We start from the raw sequence: 21,016 nt of genomic DNA on the forward strand, positions 1-21,016 counted from the left end.
ATTAAAGGCAGTGTGGAGGAACAGAGGAATCTTGATGTTCAAGTGCATAGATCCCTCAAAGTTGACACCCAAGTGGGTTAAGAAAGCATATGGTGTTTTGGCTTTCATTAACAGGGTGATTGAGTTTAAGACGTGCAAGGTTTTGCTGAAACTCTACAAGTCCCTGGTGAGACAACACTTGGAATATTGTGTCCAATTCTGGTCACCGTGAGATTAGATTAGATTGGAAACAGGCCTTTCTGCCCAACAAGTCCACACCGACCCGCCGAAGCACAATCTACCCAGACCCATTCCCCTACATTTACCCCTTCACCTAACACTACAGCAATTTAGCATGGCCAATTCACCTAACGTGCACATCTTTGGACTGTGGGAGGAAACCGGAGCACCCGGAGGAAACCCACGCAGACATGGGGAGAATGTGCAAACTCCACACAGTCGCCTGAGGTGGGAATTGAACCTGGGTCTCTGACGCTGTGAGGCAGCAGTGCTAACCACTGTACCATCATGCCATCCAATTATAGGAAAGATATAGAGGCGTTGAAAAAGGTGCAAAGAATATTTACCAGGATGCTGCCTGGACTAGAGGGCTTGTTTTATGAAGACAGGTTGACTAAGCTCGGACTTCTCTCTCTGGAATGAAGGGGGAAGAGAGGTGACCTGATCAAGGTACACAAGTTAATGAGAAGCATGGATAGAGTCAATAGTCAGATACTTTTCCCTCGAGCAGGACTGAGTGGTGCAAAGGGTCATGGTTTTAAGATATTAGGAGGAAGGTATAAAGGAGACATCAGAAGAAGATTCTTTGCACACAGAGTTCAGAGTGCATGGAATGTGCTGCCAGCGGTGGTGGTAGTAGCAGAGTCATTAAGGTCATTTAAGTGACTGCTGGACATGCACATGGACAGCAATGAACCGAGGGGTGCATAGGTTAGGTTATTTTATTTTATTATTCCTTATAATCCTCAGCACAACAGCGTGGGCTGAAGGACCTGTTCTGTGCTGTACTTTTCTATGTGAAACAGACCTATCAGTCCAATTCATCCATGCCAACCAGATATCCTAAATTAATCTAGTCCTATTTGCTAGCAGTTTGCCCATATCATTCTAAACTCTTCCTATTCATATACCCATCCAAATGCATTTTAAATGATGTAATTGTAGCAGCCTCCAACACTTCCTTTGACAGCTTATTCCATACACTGACTTGACCTGTAGTTACATAGAACATGAAAGCATAGAACATGCCCTTTGGTCCGCAATATTACACCAACCTGAGGAACCAATCTGAAGCCCATCTAACCTACACTATTCCATTCTCGTCCACATGCTTGTCCAATGAGCATTTAAATCCCCTTAAATTCGCCAAGTCTACTACAGTTGCTGGCAGTGCATTGCACTCCCCTATTACTCTCTGAGTAGGACATCTGTCCTATATCTATGACCCTTCAATTTAAAGCTATGTCCCCTCATGTTAGCCATCGCCATCTGAGGAAAAAGGTTCTCACTGTCCACCCGCTCTAACCCTCTGATTATCTTAGATGTCTCAAATAAGTCACCTCTCGATCCTCTTCTCTCTAATGAAAACAGCCTCAAGTCCCTGAGCCTTTCCTTGTAAGACCTTTCCTCCACACCAGGCAACATCCCACTAAATGTCCTCTGAACCCTTTCCAAAGCTTCCACATCCTTCCTACAAAGCAGTGACCAGAACTGTACGCAATACTCCAAATGTGGCCGCAGCTGCAGCATGACCTCATGGTTTTGAAACTCAATCATTCTACTAATAAAAGCTAACACACCAAATGCCTTCTGAACAACCCTATCAACCTGGGTGGCAACTTTCAAGAAACTATGTACACGGACACCGAGGTCTCTCTGCTCATCTACATTACCAAAGATCTTACCATTAGCCCAGTACTCTGCATTCCTGTTACTTCTTCCAAAGTGAATCATGTCACACTTTTCCACATTAATCTCCATATGCCACCTCTCAGGCCAGCTCTGCAGCTTATCTATTTCCCTCTGCATCCTTCAGCACTATCCACAATTTACCAACCTTAGTGTCATTCACAAATTTACTAACCCATCCTTCTATGCTCTCATCCATGTCATTTATAAAAATTACAAACAACAGTGAACCCAAAACAGATCCTTGCGGTAGACTACTAGTAACTGAACTCTAGGATGAACATTTCCTCTCTGTCTCCTTTCAGCTAGTCAATTTCTGATCCAAACTGCTAAAATCACCCTCAATCCCATGCCTCCGTATTTCACGCAATAGCCTACCGTGGGGAACCTTATCAAATGCCTTGCTGAAATCTATGTACACCACATCAACTGCTTTACCTTCACCAACCTGTTTGGTCACCTTCTCAAAGAACTCAATAAGGTTTGTGAGGCACGACCTACTATCTCTAATCAAATTATTCCTTTCGAGATGATTATAATCCTACCTCTTCTAACTCTTTCCAATACTTTACGCACAACTTAAGTATGGTTCACAGGTCTATAATTTCTAGGGTTGTCTCTATTCCCCTTCTTGAACAAGGGAACAACATTTGCTATCCTCCAGTCTTCTAGCACTATTCCTGTGGACAATGACGACATAAAGATCAAAGCCAAAGGCTCGGCAATCTCCTCCCTGGCTTTCCAAAGAATCCTCTGATAAATCCTATCTGGCTCAAGGGACTTATCCATTTTTAACACTTGGGGATGGAGATAGCAAATGTCATGCAGGGAGGTAGAAAGTGGCATTCAAAGGGGAGACATAGTGCCAGGAGGGAGTAAACAGTAGAGATGAAGGGGGGAGATGGCACAGGAGAGGTTAGACCAATAATACGAAGGGGAAGATGACAGTATTGCTAATATCAATCATATTTAACTAGTACAATCTGTTATTTTAAGACTATAAGATGTGAAGCAGAAGTAGGCCATTTCTCCCATCATTCCAGGAGACCACGGCTGATCTGATAAGCACCAACTCCACATCCTGCCATATCTCTATATTCCTTGATTCCATAGCCAATTAAAAATGTCTATCTCAGCCTTGAATATACTAAATGATCTAGCTTCACTGTTTTCTGCAGAACTCCAAAGATCAACTACCATCAGAAAAATCTCTTCCTCATCACTACCTTAAATGTGCAAACTCTAATTCGGAGATGATGCCCTCTGGTCCTAGACTTTACCACATGGGGAAAACATCCTCTTCCTATGTTTCAATAAGGTGTCTCTTCTTTATCTTCCAAAAAGAGTACAGACCCACCCGACTCACTCCCTCCTCACAAGTAAGTCCCTCCATACCCAGGATCAACCTTGTGAACCATTTCTGGTCTGTAAAAGCTTTCCTGTTGATTTTTTGGTTGACAAACACTGCCAAGCACAAGTCTTCTAGGTTACCCCTATCAGGGTGAGTTGGTCAAGTCCCACCTGTCCCAGAGGTGTGTAACAAAATCTCTGAACAGGGCAATTACAATATATCACAATGGTTACTAAAAGGTGCCCTTAAAAATCTTTTTTAAAAAAAGTTTTGTATAACTCACAAACATTTACACAGTTTAAAGCTCATCAGTTAACATATTTGTATATGCAATTCTCATGAATCATAAAGTCCTAACATTAAGGAAATATTAAAATCAAATAACTCACTTCTGTCGACCATTCATTTCCAAACCAACGACAGGACAGATGAATGCAGCACCTTGCAAATCTTCATACTTGTCACCTTTTGTGTTCACCTTGTCACCTTTCCAGGCTGGATTGTCAGTCAGATTTAGCTCCTTCACATCCTGAGGATCAAAACAGCACAGTGAAAACAAGTCATAACATCTTGGTCCAACTAACTCGGAGGCAGGTGTTATGCCTATTGCTTTATTTTGATGGGTGGTTTCATTACAGGACCTCTGAAGGAACATATTTTTAAATCCAAATTTCTCAGAGCAACTCAGCTCAAATTTATAAGGTTTGTCTCATTAGCTTATTGATGCCCTCAGTAGGTTGATTTTACCTTAACCACCAGGGAAAAAAATGTACTTACCTTACATTTTCCCCACAATGCTAAGCCAAAATGGGGGGAAAAAAGGAACACAATCAACCAGCACAGAAAGCTAGAGGGGCCTCTGGCTGCTTTGCATGCAAGCTAGGTCAATTGCCCAAATGCAAGGAGGAAACGTACAGAATGGAAAATGTAATCATTACAGAAGTTAATGCCCAAGACAGGGCAGCATTTGAGGGCAAGGAAGCGACCAAATACCAAAGGATGTCTGACTTGCAGACTACACTGTAACTACTACATAAAGAAGCTGGGGGATAGAGATACCAAAGGTTCACTGTTAAGCAGTTGATAGAGACTGGACAACATTAGCAGATTGTAGGTCCTTTAGAGCCTGAATCTGGGCGACATTAATACAATTAAAGTGTCTCAGTTTCTCTTTGGTTTGTGGAAAGGTTTACTGTAATACAACTTTGTATAATCTGAATCCAAGTTTAAATGAGTATGGACTCAACAAAAATGTACGGTTTCAGATATAAATTAGCAATTTAATTCTGATAACCTCCCAGCTCCTGTGTTGTTATCTTGAGGTTACAGCAAAGGCATATTTGTAAAGCAAGCAAACAGTTTTTCAAAAAACCTTTTCATCATTTCACTGAAAATTAGCCACTAGCAGCAAAAATGTTGAATTCCAAATGCAACACAAATTGTTCACCTCAAACATTGAAAAAAAGCTAAATTTACAATTACATAGGCCTTTATTTCTTCAAGAGTCTTCAATCATACAGTAATCGCCCCAACAACTTCCAAGTACTATCTTTCTTCACTGCCAAATCACATTTAAAGGTGGGTATGCTGCTCTGAGGCTTGCAAGCACGAGTTAGTTGAGCATGATCAATAGGCTGTGAATAGTCAATAAGATGCATTGTTTCATATGGTCCACATGTTGTTAGTTATGTGAAGAAACTATCGAGCATCACACCGTCACAAACTGCGATTACATCACTCAGCTATAGGCTGAACAAATGTTATTTTGGCTTGAAAATAGCCAAGTCCACAAGTATGCCTACCATGGGCTGAGACTGTATTATAGAAATCATTTATTAAATAATTTGAAATCAAATCAAAAATCTGTCGAGCATGCGACACACAACATATCTAAATGCACAGGACCCTGTTTTATGAACACTGAAGGAATTTGTCCATTCATTGCATCTTTTTCATGGAAGGAAAGCAGTTACGTAGACTTCCAACCTCAGCATTTCTATGGCACACACTATTGGCTGTCTGCCTGACCAGTCAAAGAATCAAAACAGGAGAAAGTGAGGACTGCAGATGCTGGACATCAGAGCTGAAAATGTGTTGCTGGAAAAGCGCAGTAGGTCAGGCAGCATCCAAAGAGCAGGAGAATCGACATTTCTGGCATGAGCCCTTCTTCAGGTCCTGAAGAAGGGCTCATGCCCGAAACATCGATTCTCCTGCTCTTTGGATGCTGCCTGACCTACTGCGCTTTTCCAGCAACACATTTTCAGCAAAAAAATCAAAACAGTCAGATAACTTGTTGCTGCATCTTCATGGCAAAGATGGCCTCACCATTCAACACCTGTTTCTCACGCTGTGTAATGTACTTTTTCCAAGACTGCTTCTTACATCCTAGTCCCAGATAAGTGCAAGTGCAAAGCTTTGACTTCTTGTTTCCTTTCAGCAAGGCTATGAAATAATTATTGCCTGCAGAAAATCAAAAAAAGTCGATGAATTTTTTTCCCTGAACTTTATAGTTTACCTGATTCAGCATGATTATCTTTTCAGTACATCCATGGCTATTTGAAGTCACTTTTCCATCTCGTGACCTTGCAACTTTTACAGCATCAAAAAACAGACAAATGGTTCTAGAAATACTGCATACTTTCCAACCTATTAATTGCGTACTGAGATCATTGCCAACTGTTTAAAAAGATTAAGCTACTCATGTTCTTTAGATAACATGAAGACCACAAGTTCATAGAATCACAGAATCCCTTCAGTGTGGAAACTGACCGGGCCCAATAAGTCCACACTGAACTTCCGAAGAGCATCCTATCCAGACTCATTCCTCTACCTAATATTTTACATTTCCCCGACTAATGCACTTAGCTTTAACATCTCTGAACACTATGGAGAAAGTGAGGACTGCAGATGCTGGAGATCAGAGCTGAAAAATGTGTTGCTGGAAAAGCGCAGCAGGTCAGGCAGCATCCAAGGAGCAAGAGAATCGATGTTTCGGGCATAAGCCCTTCTTCACTATGGCCAATTCACCTAACTTGCACATCTTTGGACTGTGGGAGGAAACCCACGCAGACGCAGGGAGAATGTACAAACTCCACACTAACAGTCGTCCAAGGCTAGAATCGAACCCGAGTCTCTGGCACTGTGAGGCAGCAGCGCAAATCACTGAGCCACTGCCACCGTTTTTTTAAAATCCCTGAACTGCGACAATTGGCACCTCCCCTAGGATTATATTCTTTCCAACGCGTTAACTGTGTACTGCCAATTGTTTCCGAAGATTAAGCTATTCACATCCTTCAGATAACATGAAGATTACAAGATATAGGAGTAGAATTAGGCCATTTGGGCCATCAAGTCTGCTCCATCATTCGATCATGGCTGATATGCGTCTCAACCGCATTTTCCTGCTTTCAAAGTAGCCTTTGAATGCCTTAGCAATGAAGAACCTATCTCTGACTTAAATACACTCAATGACTTGGCCTTCCTTAGTAATCAGTTTCACAGATTCAACGTGCTTTGGTTGAATAGTCCGCTTCACCCCAGTCCCTTCACTGAGACAGTGCCTTCGAGTCCTAGTCTTTCCTAATAGTGGAAACATCTTCTCCACATCCGGGCTTCTCAGTATTCAGGAAGTTCCAATAAGATTCCCCTTCATCCTTCTAAACACCATTGCATACAGACCCAGAGCCCTCAAGTGCTCCTCATTATGACAAGCACTTCATTCCATGATCATTCTTGTTATGAAGGTGTAGATGTGTATTGTATCTTTAAGAGAGTAAAGGACCTTAGCAGGTACACAGAGTGCTGGAGAATTTATAATGTAACATTTCGTTCAGCAGCTAGCACTGGCTAAGTTGCTATGAGACAAAAACAAATTTGACTTTGGCCAATCAGTTTAAGTTATACCCCAAAATACCACCCTCCAATCAAGTTTGAATTTAATATATTGACAATATTAAAAAAGAATGAAACAAATCCAATGCTTTGGGGTATAAGACCGGGAAAAATTGAACAGTTGAGGGGAGAACTGCCAAGCCACCACCAAATCACAACTCTCTTAAAAGGCACCTTTATCTATCAACGACCTGTGAAACAGAAATCCCCAAGAAGAAGAAAATATACAGTGGAAGATACAAAGGGAAGATTCGACAGCTACCTGGTTTTGAAATTTGAATTTTTGGTTAATCTTACTCAGGAGGTTTTATCGGACTAGTATTATAGAAGGGAAAGTAAAAGATAGGTTAGAGAAAGGAGTCAAGATTAGAGTGGCGCTGGAAATGCACAGGTCAGACAGCATCCGAGGAACAGGAAAATCGACTTCATCAGGATTAAGGGCTCCTGCATGAAACTTCAATTTCACTGCTCCTTGGATGCTGCCTGACCTGCTGTGCATTTCCAGCGCCACTTCAATCTTGACTCTAATCTCCAGCATCTGCAGTCCTCACTTTTGCCTACAGGAAGGAGCTGCAAATAGTTGTTAGTTAATTATACTCTGTTATACTTTAAAAAATAGAGCTGTTAATTTTTACTTCAAATAGCTCTTGGCCTCTCAAATTTTCAGATGACTGCATGGGATAAATCTTTTCAGTGTTGCTGGTTTAAATTAAGCAGAAGAGTTTACCAGTGAACCTTCTCCAGATCCCGTCCAATACCAGTACATATTTCCTTAGATACAGGGCCCAAAATTGTTCTCAGTATTCCAAATATGGTCTGACCAGAGCCTTATCCACCTACAGCAATACATTCTTGCTCTTATAATCTAGACTTATCAAAAAAAATGGAGTTCTGATATTGTATTTGTATTCCTAACTGCCAACTGAACCTGCACGATAATCTTAAGAGAATCCTGAACTAGACTAAGCTCCTCTGTGCTTTGGATTTCTGAAGCCATTCCTCAATTAGAAAATGTTCTATGCCTCTATTCTTCCTATCAAATAGCATAACCAAATAGCACTTTCCAACTTTGTATTCCATCTGCCATTTCTTTGTTCACTCACCTATGCTGTCCAACTCTTTTTGCAGCCTCACCACTTCCTCAACATGACCTGCCCCTCCATCCACCTTTGTATCATCTGCAAACTTAGCAACAGTGTTTCTTCGTCCAGATTGTAATGGGTAAAGTGAGCATCTGTGGCCATAACACTAATTCCTGTGGAACTCCACTAATCACCATCCTAGCTGTTATCCTGAAAAAGACTCCTTTCTGCCAGTCAGCCAATTCTTTATCCATGCCAATACCTTACCCTAACACTACAGGCTCTCATTTAGCAGCCTCCTGTTCAGCATCTTGTCAAAGGCCATCTGGAATCCAAATAGATCACAACCACTGGCTCTCCGTGTCTAACTTGCTCATTACCTCCTCAAAGAATTCTAAGAGATTTGTTAGGCATAACCTTCCCTTGATAATGCCAAGCTGACTCAGCCTACTTTACCTTGCACTTTCAAGTACACACCATCTCATGCTTAAGAATGTACTTCAAAACCTTACCAATGACAAAGGTCAGGTTAAGGAGCCTAGAATTTCCCATCTCCTGCCTCCCTCCTTTCTTAATGGGGATGTTACATTAGACATTTTTCAGTCCTCTGGGACCCTCCCTGAGTGATTCTTGAAGGATTACAATCAATGCCTTCACAATCTCTTCAGCTACCTCTTTCTGAACGCTGGAGCATAATCCTTCTGGTCTCGGCGATTTATCCACCTGCTTTCTAGCACGTTCTCCTTAATGAAAGCCACTGCTCTCACTTCAGCCCCGATTTTCTCAAAGTTCTGGAATACTACTGATGTCCTCCACTGTGCTGACTGATTAAAAATAATGATTCAGTTCTTCTGCCATTTCTTTGCTCTACATCACTACTTCTCTAGCCTCATTTTCCAGCAGTCCAATGCCCATTTTTACAGCTCTGTTATCTTTTTATGCTCAGTCGGTTCTGCTATAATGCGTGTTTCTTCAACTCGAATTGGGTTTAACGAGCTTGAAGAATTTAGATCATTATTTGTAGAAAGAGAACTTTCCTTACCTGTATGGCTATAACACAATTCTGGTCCCATTAATTTAAATGGCGCTGCTATTACACGATTTTCTTATAACGCGAGATCGCACGAGAATGGAACTATTGTGATATATCAGAAGCAACTGTATCTAAAAACTCTTGCAATCTTCTTTTATATTACTAGCTAGCTCACACTCATATTCCATCTTTCCCTCCTCCCCTCTCCCCCCCCCCGTTTTCTTAGTTATCCTCTGCTGCTTTTGAACCATATTTCTATTCTTCACCATATTTCTTTTGCTTTCATGCTTTCTCTGACTTCCCTTGTCAGCAATGTTAGCATCACCAACACCTCACTCCCTAAGCAGTTCTGCAAACCACATTACAGAAGCAATTTGATTGCGTTGGAAAGGATGCAGAGGAGATTTACCAGAATGTTACTCAAACCTTCCAGCGCAGGCACCAAAGACAGATTGGATTAGAAGAGACCGGCAGGGGAGGGAAATGGCAGAGATGTATAAAATTATGAGGGGCCAAGTTAGGGTAGAAAAGGAACTTTTCACCTTGATGGATGAATCAATGATGGGGGCATATAGTTCAGATAAGGGACAGAAGCTTAAGAGGAGATGGGAGGAAAAAGCTTTTCATCTAGAGAGTGGTGGAATCTGGAACTCTCTGGCTCTAAGTATGGTAGAGGCAGAATCTATCATACCATTTAAGGAATATTCTGATGTGCACTTGGGATGCTAAGGCACACAAGGCTATGGGCCAAATGCTGGAAATCGGATTCGGACAGTTAGCAGATTGGCTCAAGTCTGCGCTGGTCAGAAACAAAGGGTCTTTTTCTGCACTGCTGGATATAGCAGGATATCAATTCTGCAACATGATCAAAGAATCAAGTATCCACTGTTAACCATAATGCAGTTTTGAAGTCCAAAGTAGGATACAAGTCCAACTAGGACAAAAATGTAAAAACATCATACTGACTGCAGTTGAAACACAACGGCCAAAGGAATGATCTCATATCAGATCTTGGCCTGTAAATTATCTGATTAACTCAACAAATGCCAGAGGGTAGGAATGATATGCAGATTGAAGCTCACGTTGACCATGTGCTTAACACTACAAAGGAAACTTAGCACATCTGATGGTCACTGCTATTGATTGGTCTTTGTACCATTTAGTATATTATACAGATATACTAGAGCATGTCAAACTGATAAAGACTCTTTCAGCAGAAGAACGAAGACACTGAGCCCAAAGTTAACTCTGCGTTCATGTATATGTTTCAAAACCTTGCCCATTACTTCTGTGGTGCTTCTCGCTACTTGCCATTCCAAATTACCAGAGGGCAGTTTGGGTTCAACCACTTTACTATGGAGTCTCATGTACATCAGACAAGTTAAGGATGACAGATTTCCTTCCAAAGTATTTTTGTTTATTTGCGATAATCGACAGTTGTATTAGGCTAAATTCTTAATCCAACAAGGCAACAGTGAGGACTACACATGCTGGAAATCAGAGTCTACATTAGTGTGATGCTGGAAGAGCACAGCAGGTCAGGCAGCATTCGAGGAGCAGGAAAATCGACATTTCGGGCAAAACCCCTTCATCAGGTACGTCGATTTTCCTGCTCCTCGGATGCTGCCTGACCTGCTGTGCTTTTCCAGCATCACACTAACCTAAATTCTTAATCTAGTTATTTGCAGAATTTAAATTTCACCATCTGCCAATGACATTCAAACTCATGTTCCAAGACCAATTGCCCACGGTTCTGGATTAGTGGTAGTTAGTACACCACGACCTTTCCAAGATATAATAATCAATTCTAGTGATTTACATCCCAGAGATTGTGGGGGCTTTTGTGATCATCTACTCCTACGATTTAAGGAGGGAGAGAGAGAGAGAAAATGGTGAGCTTCAGATCTGTAGTAGCTGATGTCTGTTGGGGATCAAAAACGAGAATCTATTTCCATAGATGTGGCATTTGCACGGTTAGAAAACAATTATAATTGGGCCATGTCAATATGGATTTAAGACAGAAATCATGTATGATAAACCTTTGTAAATTATTTGAAAACGCTGTTAGCAGAGCAAATGAAGAGAAACTAATGAATGCGTTGTATTCGGAGCATCACAAGGTTTGAGATAGGGTTTCACACAGGAAGTTAGTATATGGTGTAGGGGGTAACATATTGGCATGGATTGAGGATTGGTAAACAGAAAGAGACAGCAAGAATAAATGGAAGCTAAGCTTGGTAGGTCAACTTACAGGAAACTGCTAGAATCAGTGCTTAGGCTTCAAGTATTCACAATATAGATTAATTATTTGGATACATGGGCCAAGTGGAATATTTCCAAGTTTGCAGATGTGAGGATGAAAAAAGCTTCAAGGAACTTAGATGGGCTAAGTGACTGGGCAAGGAAGTGGCAAATACAATTAATGTGGATAACTGAAAGGATATCCACTTTGGTGAGAGGAGCAACGTTGAGACACTGGGAAGTATGGATGCCTAAAGAGACCTGGGTGTCTTTGTTCACGAGTCAGTGAAGCTTACACAGATACAGCAAGGCATTAGGAAGACAAATAGTACCTTGGCCTTTATCACAGAGAATGCGAGTACAGGAATAAAGATAAATTGCATTATTCGTATAAAACCTCAACAAGGCTGCACTGGAATATTATGCGCATAGAGTCACAGAGATGTACAGCATGGAAATAGACCTTCGGTCCAACCTGTCCATGCCAACCAGATATCCCAACCCAATCTAGTCCCACCTGCCAGCACCCAGCCCATGTCCCTCCAAACCCTTCCTATTCAGATATCCATCCAAATGCCTCTGAAATGTTGCAATTGTACCAGCCTCCACCACTTCCTCTGGCAGCTCATTCCATACACGTACCACCCTCTGTGTGAAAAAGTTGCCCCTTAGGTCTCTTTTATATCTTTCCCCCCTCACCCTAAACCTCTAGGTCTGGACTCCCGGACCCCAGGGAAAACACATTGCCTATTTACCCTATCGATGCCCCATATAATTTTGTAAATCTCTATAAGGTCACCCCTCAGCCTCCGCGCTCCAGGGAAAACAGTCCCAGCCTGTTCAGCCTCTCCCTATAGCTCAAACCAAAAAGCCATAGGAGTGCAGCAAAGGTTCACTTGGCTAATTCTGGAGACGGTGGGACTGCCCAATAACAACAGATTGAGGCGGCTGGGCTTGCATCCTCTGGATTGAGATTGAGATTGAACATAATAAAATTCTCAAAACGCCTGGCAGGGTGAATGATGAAAGGATATTTTTCCTCAGTTGGGGCCCTACATTCCAGGGACACAGTCTCAGTGTAAGAGGCAGTCTATGTAGGATTGACAAAAAAGAATTTCTTCATTCAAAGCACACTCTAGATGGCTGCATAAATTTAATCACTTTGCATCTCCAAGACACAGATCAATCGAGTTCCACAAACTAATCACATCAAGGAATGGAATAGATTAGATTAGATTCGATTCGATTCCCTCCAGTGTGAAAACAGGCCTTTCGGCCCAAACAGTCCACACCTCCCCTCTGAAGAGTAACCCACCCCAGACCCCTTTCCCTCTGACTAATACATGTATCACTATGGGGAATTTAGCATGGCCAATTCACCTGACCTGCCCATGTTTTGGACTGTGGGAGGAAACCGGAGCACTCGGAAGAAACTCACGCAGACATAGGGAGAAAACATCTCCAGGCTATTCAACCTCTTCCTGTAGCTCAAACCTACAACCTTAGCAACATGCTTGCAGATCTTTTCTGAACCCTTTCAAGTTTCACAACATCCTTCCAATAGGAAGGAGGCCAAAATTATACATAATATTCCAAAACTGGCCAAACCAATGACCTGTACAACAACAACAACAACAACAACAACATGATCTCCCACTCCTATACTCAATACTCTGACCAATAAAGAAAAGCATACCAAATGCCATCTTCACTGTCCCATCTACCTGCGATTCCACATTCAAGGAGCTATGAACCTGCACTCCAAGGTCTCCTGGTTCAGCATCACTCCCTAGGACCTTACCATTAGGTCTATAAGTCCTGCTAAGATTTGCTTTCCCAAAATGCAGCACCTCACATTTATCTAAGTTAAACTCCATCTGCGACATCTGAGCCCATTGCCCCATTTGGTCAAGATCCTGTTGTACTTTGAGGTAACCTCCTTCACTGTCCACTACACCTCCAATTTTGGTATAGTCTACAAACTTCATAACTACACCTCTTTTCACATCCAAGTCATTTATATAAATGATGAAAAGAAATGGACCCAGCACCGATCCTTGTGGCACACCACTGGTCACAAGCCTCCAGTCTGAAAAACAACCCTCCAGCACTACCCTCTATCTTCTACCTTTGAGCTAGTTCTGTATCCAAATGGCTAGTTCTCACTATATTTCATGAGATCCAAACTTGATAACCAGTCTCTCATGGGGAACCTTGTCAAACACCTTACTAAAGTCCAGAGAGATCATGTCTACTGCTCTGCCCTCATCAATCCACTTCAAAACGTCTTCAAACAACTCAATCAAGTTTGTGAGATACGATTTCCCATGCACAAAGCCATGCAGACTATCCCTGATCAATCTTTGCCTTTGCAAATACATGCAAATCCTGTCCCTCAGGATTCCCTGCAATAACTTGCCCACCACCAACGTCAGGCTCACCGGTCTACAATTCCCTGGTTTTTCCTTACCACCTTTCTTAAATAATAGCACCACATTAGCCAACCTCCAGTCTTCCAGCACCTCATCTGTGACTATCGATGTTACAAATATCTCAGCAAAAGGCCCAGCAGTCACTTCCCTAGCTTCCCACAGAATTCTAGGGTACACCTGATCAAGTCCTGAGGATTTATCCACTTTTCAATGTTTTAAGACATCAGTACTACCTCCTCTGTAATACAGACATTTTTCAAGATGTCACCATCTATTTCCCCCACATTCTACATCTTCCATGTCCTTCTCCACAGAAAATACTGATGCAAAATACTCATTTAGTATCTTCCCCAGCTCCCCACACACACTGCCTTGCTGATTTTTGAGCGATCATATTCTCTCCCTAGTTACCCTTTTGTCCTTAATTTATTTATAAAATCACTTGTACTTCTCCTTAACTCTATTTGCCAAAACTATCTTGTGTTCCCTTTTTGCCATCTTGATTTCCCTCATATACTCTTCTAAGGATTCATTCGATCTATCCAGTCTATACCTGACATGATTCCTTCTTTTTCTTAATCAAATCCTCAATTTCTTTCATCATTCAGTATTCCCTGTAACTACCAGCCTTTCCTTCACCCTCACAGTAATATACTGTCTCTGGAATTTTGTTGTCTCATTTTTGAAGGCTTCCTATATTCCATCCATCCCTTTACATCCAAACATCTGCCTGCAATCAGCTTTTGAAAGTTTTTTTTAAAGATTCCCTACAGTATGAAAACAGGCCCTTCAGCCCTACAAGTCCACACCAACCCTCCCAACAGCAATCCACCCAGATCCATTCCCCTACATTTACCTCTGACTAATGCACCTAACACTATGGGCAATTTAGTATGGCCAATTCACCTGACCTGCACATCTTTGGACTGTGGGAGGAAACCAGAGCACCCAAGGGAAACCCACGCAGACACAGGGAGAATGTGCAAACTCCACACAGACAGTTGCCAGAGACGGGAATTAAACCCGGGTCCCTGGCACTGTGAGGCAGCAGTGCTAATCACTGAGCCACTGTGCCACCCAGAAAAGTTCTTGTGTAATGCTGTCAAAATTAGCCTTCCTCCAATTTAGAACTTGAACTTTTTGATCCAGTCTATCCATTTCCATCACTATTTTAAAACTAATAGAATTAATGGTTGCTGGCCCCAAAGTACTCCCCCACTGACACCTTAGTCACCTGCTCTGCCATAGTTCCCAAGAGTAGATCAAACTTTGCACCTTGTCTAGTTGGTATATGCACATACTGATTCAGAACATTTTCTTGTAAACATTTAAATTCCTCTCCATCTAAACCTTTAACACTCCCAGTGTTTGTTTGGAAAGTTAACCATCCTATCATCTTACAAATTTGTTCCTCAAATTTCCTACTGACTATTAGGGTGTTTATTGTTACAGAGCCGGTCCTTTTCTCAAAGGTACTGTGCCCTTGAGTTTTTTCAGAGGAGTCTTAAAACAGCCCAGGCTCCGAAATGGCAGAGTTGGTACAGAGATGAATAGCTCAATGGGACCCTTTTTGTTTACCCCTAAACAGATGATACCTCACGTCAAAGGATTTCAGTTTTAGAAATTACTTGTACAATGAAAGGGGAGTGGCCAGCCCTGGCAGCTGAGGTTTTTTTGGATCAGTTACAGCAGGGGATGTGTGAAACAAGCTGCTGGACTTCTCACTCTCTCCTTGCAAATTGTAAGTTGCTTGTGTCATGTTTTACTGTTTGTGCTCAAGGGTGTGTGTGTTTTTAGAACAGCATCATTAAGTCAGGTTTGGATAAGTTATCGAGTATTCTATTTTCTGTTCTGTGTGTTTCATTCCTTAATGTTGTAAATAAATTTTTTCTGTTTAAAACTTGGCAGTCAACCCAGCTAATTTACACCAGGAATGTCCAATATACACTTAGCTAAACAAATAGCCAAGTTAAGGTCTGGGTTACCTGCTTAAAAATGTTTTGAGGGATCTGGCCTAGTCATAACAGATTGGGTACTCTTAGTAGGATTAATACAGCGAGTGGTGTATTTTATTTCGGCTGGTGATTTGGTTGGTTTAAACAGCACTCTGATAGCAATTGCTCTTTCAGTCACTGAGGTGGTTCAAGAGGTGGAAGAAGTGACCTTGGGGTTTTACAAAAGGCAATCAAGACCAAGCGGCGGAAATTAATAGACAAGCTGGGGTTGCATTTACCTTCTAATGAGGAGAGATGTGATGATTTCAGTAGTAGTTCAGTCTTAAAATTTGCTGGAAACACATCATGATATGTAGAAATGGCAAGAATTCAATTGCAAATGAAGCCATTTGACTTAGAGGCGAGACAGAAGGAAAGGGCAGCATAAATTAAACAGTTTGAGTTACGATTAAAATCAGAAGAAAACAAAGGGCTCGAGCAAAAGAGAAAGAAGAGAGAGTTTGAACTTCAGAAATTGATACTTAAAAAGGAAAACGAGCATAAAAGGATGGAGATAAAGCCTGAAGATAGACTTAGTGAGGAAGAGAGTGAGGATAAGCAAACCCTTGGAGGTCAAAAGCCTGGTGATAAACTGTTTAACTATGTTCAAGCATTGCCTAAATTTGATGTGAAGGATATGGAAGCCTTTTTCATCTCATTTGAAAAAGTAGCTAAACTAATGGAGTGCAGTGACCATGTGGGTTTTATTGATCCAAACTAAACTTGTAGGTAGAGCTAATGAGGTATTTGCATCACTATCAGAGGTGGTATCTAGGGTGTATGAGGAAGTGAATAAAGCTTTAAGTACATATGAGCTTGTACCAGAAGATGATAAGACAACATTTCAGGAATCTAAGGAGGGTCCCTGGTCAAACCTATATTGAGGTTGAAAGGATCAAACAAAGCAATTTTGATAGGTGGATAAGAGCTTTAAAAATAGAGCAAACGTACGATGCCCTGAGAGAGAATTATTTTGGAGAAGTTCAAAAATTCAACGTCTGACATAGTGCAACCTCATGTGGAAGAGTAGAGAGTTAAAAAGTTGACACGGCTGATGATTAGGAGTTGGTCCATAATCCATGGGTTGACTTCCTGAATCAATTTCAATCCATGAGGGAGAGAAGTTAGGGAAAAGAAAAATCCTCATATGGAAAGTGAAAGCTAGATCTCAGTGAAAATCATAAGGAGACCTTACCACAGGGTAAAAAGGTAACCCTTGAGAGGAGCAAAGAAGTTAAACAGCTCCTGTGTTTTCATTGTAATAAAGTAGACCACATGAAATCAGAGTGTTAGTGGGCTAGGAAAAGCACAGGAAAACCAGACATGGGAAGGTGGGGTAAGCTTGAAAGTTTTGTTGGAGTGATAACAGGAAGCTAGAGTGCACAAGCTGATCAGAGGGTAGTGAAGGAGGAAGTGCCATATCGGCTTAAAAAAAAACTGCAAAACTTATTCACATAGGCCAGGAGTAGAAGGTAAAGAGGTTACAATATTAAGGGACACAGGATCCTCTCAGTCTGTGATGCTGAAGGATGAGAAGATATGTACTTCTGAGGGGCTATTGCCAGAAAAGGTACTGGCAACAGGAATTCATGGTGAGACAAAAAGGGGTCAATTATTTAAAGTGAGGCTGGAGTGTCCAGTAAAAGGGGAAAATTTGTGTTAAGAGTGCTGGACAAACTCTCGGAACCAGGAATACAATTTGTCCTTGCGAATGATATAGCTGATTTACCGCTAGGCATGTTGCCTACTCTAGTTGAGTAGGGATGCAGTGGAGATGCAGGCAACTGAAGCAATGCAGTATGTTTATCCAGGAATCTTGCTCGAATGTGTAGTAATGAGATCACAGATTCACCAGCTGAAGCAGGAAAGATCAAAGAGCACAGAGAAGGAAGCTGAAGTAACACTAGCAGAGACTGCATCCAGTCAGTTGGTTGGGACAAACCATGAGCAAATAAAGGATCATGCAAATACCTTTAGCTCTGCTGAGCTCATTGAGTTACAGCAGAAGGATGAAAGGTTAAAGCAATTGTATCAAAAGACATACTCAGTAAATGAGTCTGAATGCATCCCTGCATGTTATTACTTGAAAAATTATGTCTTAATGAGGAAATGGAGACCATCACATATTTAAGCAGATGAGAAATGGTCATCAAATTGTATGGCCAGTGGGGTACAGAAAGGTGGTATTGAGAGCGGTGCATGAGCTACCACTTGGAGGTCATTTAGGGGTGATGAAAACACAGGCTAAAATACTAAGACATTTTTACTAGCCTGGACTGCAGAAGGGTGCAACTGAATTTTGCCATGTCATTCGTGTCGTGGAAAATTACAGGTGATAATAAAACCTGCACCTTTAATATCTATATCAACATTTGAGGAACCTTTTGCAAGAGTCTTAATTGATTGCGTAGGTTCCCTAACTCAAACAGAAAGCAGGAATCAGTATTTGTTAACAACAGTGACTGCATCAATGAGATTTCCAGAGGCCATTCCATTAACAATATCTTAGCAAAAAGGATTGTGTAATTTTTCTACAAATTTTCTTTTACTAGATACGGACTACCAATTGAGATACAGTCACATCAAGGGTCAAACTTCACATCCAAACTATTCAAGGAAGTTATGGACAGCTTAGGCATAAACAATTCAAATCCATTGCGTACCATCCAGAATCGCAGGGAGATGGCATCAAACGCTAAAGACCACGTTGAGGACTTATAGTCCGGATTAACCAGATGATTGGAATAAGTAAATTCCACATGTGTTTTTTACAATCAGAGATGCACCAAATGAATCAACCAAAGTCAGTCCATTTGAGTTAGTTTTTGGGCATGAAGTCAGAGGACTACTAAAATCAATTAAGGAGAAATTACTAAGTCAGTATTCGGAGACCACACATTCGGACTGTGTCAAGTCTTCAAGAATGATTAAGTTGAGCTGGGGAGTTGGCTAGACAGCATTTAACAGTTCAATACAGACTGAATGGGTCTGTACTGCATGACTCTATTTACCTGTCACTTCCATGCATCTTCGGTTCACTCCTTGAATAAATATGAAAGACAGTATTGTTTTATTCACAATTATTAGACACTAGCTTGCAGGTAAGTTCATAGCTTAGCAAGGGAAAGTGGGTTATATTTAAAAGCAGAAAAATGCAGTTAGAACTCTGACAATCTTTAGGTGGTGTCACTCCTGCCATGACATAAGGTCAAAAGGTTCAGGCAAAGTATTTAAAGATCACTCAGGAACCCCTTCGCTCATTGCAAACCAAAAGCTTGACAACAGATTTCCATTATTGGCAATATTTCACACTCAGTGTCTTGGGTCAACAGAAGTTTCTGAACAGAAACTCTCAGTTGCTTGTGGGAGTTTTCTTGGACACACATTGGCTGGTTTGTTTCTTCACATGACAGTAGTGATGACACTACAAAAGATGCTCATCGAATGTGATATGTGTTGCAACATCCCGAATTCATGGAAGGCGCTATTGAAATGCAAATTGTGCACCACTTCCAAGTATTTTATAAAAATACAAATGAGTCACTGTACATATTTGCATTAGCCTTTGTAAGTAATGCATGTCTCATCACGACAGTGATAAGTCACTGTTCAAATCACTTACACTTTGCATTTGCATAAATTACACCAGTAATGCAAAACACCACTCTACATTCTACAGATTTGACCAATTTTTATAGGAATTCTGACAGAAGATCAGTGCTGTTGTGTCATTCTGTTTGTTTTGCTTATTTTTCATTAAAAAAGCGGTGATCGCTGCATGCATATTTAAATAGGCTACAATCTCAGGAAAAGTAGCTTAAGCAATCGGTCATTTGCAAACAATGACACTTTGTTGGATCTTAACATCCACCTATTTGATACATTGGCTTTCCACCTCATGAGGGTGAAACACGGTGCTTCATAAATTTGTACAATGGTTATGACACAGAGCAGGCCATTCAGCCCATCAAATCCATGGCAGCTCTGTGCAAGAACAATTTAGCCACCTCAATCCCCCCTGCTTTCGCCGTTGCCCTGAGATTATCTTCGGGTGTTTGCCACATCTCTTTTGAAAGTCAGGATTGTTGTCCCGTAATTTCAGTGCAGGTCGGAACACAGTCCTGGCAGCTAAGGTCTTTTTGGTACAGTTACCGCAGGGGGTGTGTGAAACAAGCTGCTGGACCTCTCTCTCTCCTTGCAAACTGCAAGCCTGCGCCATGTTTTAGTGTTTGTGCTAAGGGATGTGTGTGTTTTCAGAACAGCATCATTAAGTCTGATTTGGATTAGTTATCGGGTTTTCTATTTCATGCTTGTATTTCATTCCATAATTTTCTAAATAAATTTTGTTTGTTTAAAACTTGGCAGTCGACCCAGCTAATTTACACCAGTAATCTCCAATATAGACCTAGCGAAACAAATAGCAAAGTTACGGTCTGGGCTACCTGCTTAAAAATGTTTTGAGGGGTCTGGCCTTGTCCATAATGCTCTAATACAATCCCAATACTGCTGAACAATTTTGTTTGAAATCAAAGGCTTAAGAGTTAGAAAGAACGTTGTTCTCAAAAAAGTTCCAAATTTAACTTTGGAAAATATAGCGTCAATTTAAAAAAAATTAGATACTTGAACTGACAAACCTGACCACTGCAAAATTGAGATGATTGGCAAAAATCACAATAGCACAAACTTCTGATTAAATTTCCAATGATTAGAATCGTTATCTGATGAGTTTCATATGTCTGTTTTCAAAAATGTACTTGGTCACTTCACATTAGTGATACAATGATTATGAATGTGCTGAAAATCAGATTGCACTGCTAAACTCAAACTTAGCAGGTGTTTTGTAGCCTCTAGTGGTCAAAATTATGTAATACACCAAAAAGATCAGACTGGAGAAGCTAAAATTCATCCCTAGCAATTTCAGTATGTATATCTGCTGTCATTAAGACAGTGAAATAAAAGTCTTGTAGGATTCGCTCAGATTTAAGAAAAATAATTGTTGGTATGTGCCATCATTGTTTTTATTGTTGACTCCTCAGAAAAGGCATGGCGAGTTTTCATCTTGAACTGAATCAGTCCACGAAGAA

At 41.1% G+C, this 21,016-nt stretch overlaps 1 protein-coding gene across 1 annotated transcript in view; it reads right to left on the reverse strand.

Annotated features, from left to right (window-relative positions):
- Positions 1-21,016, reverse strand: part of rtf2 (replication termination factor 2) — a 160,056-nt gene that overhangs the window by 98,500 nt on the left and 40,540 nt on the right. Inside the window, exon 4 of the mRNA XM_060835926.1 lies at positions 3,649-3,788. Coding sequence (XP_060691909.1) covers positions 3,649-3,788 — 140 coding nt within the window. The remainder of the gene's footprint in view (positions 1-3,648; positions 3,789-21,016) is intronic.

The sequence above is a fragment of the Hemiscyllium ocellatum genome, chromosome 15 (assembly GCF_020745735.1).
Source record: "Hemiscyllium ocellatum isolate sHemOce1 chromosome 15, sHemOce1.pat.X.cur, whole genome shotgun sequence".
NCBI lineage: Eukaryota > Metazoa > Chordata > Chondrichthyes > Orectolobiformes > Hemiscylliidae > Hemiscyllium > Hemiscyllium ocellatum.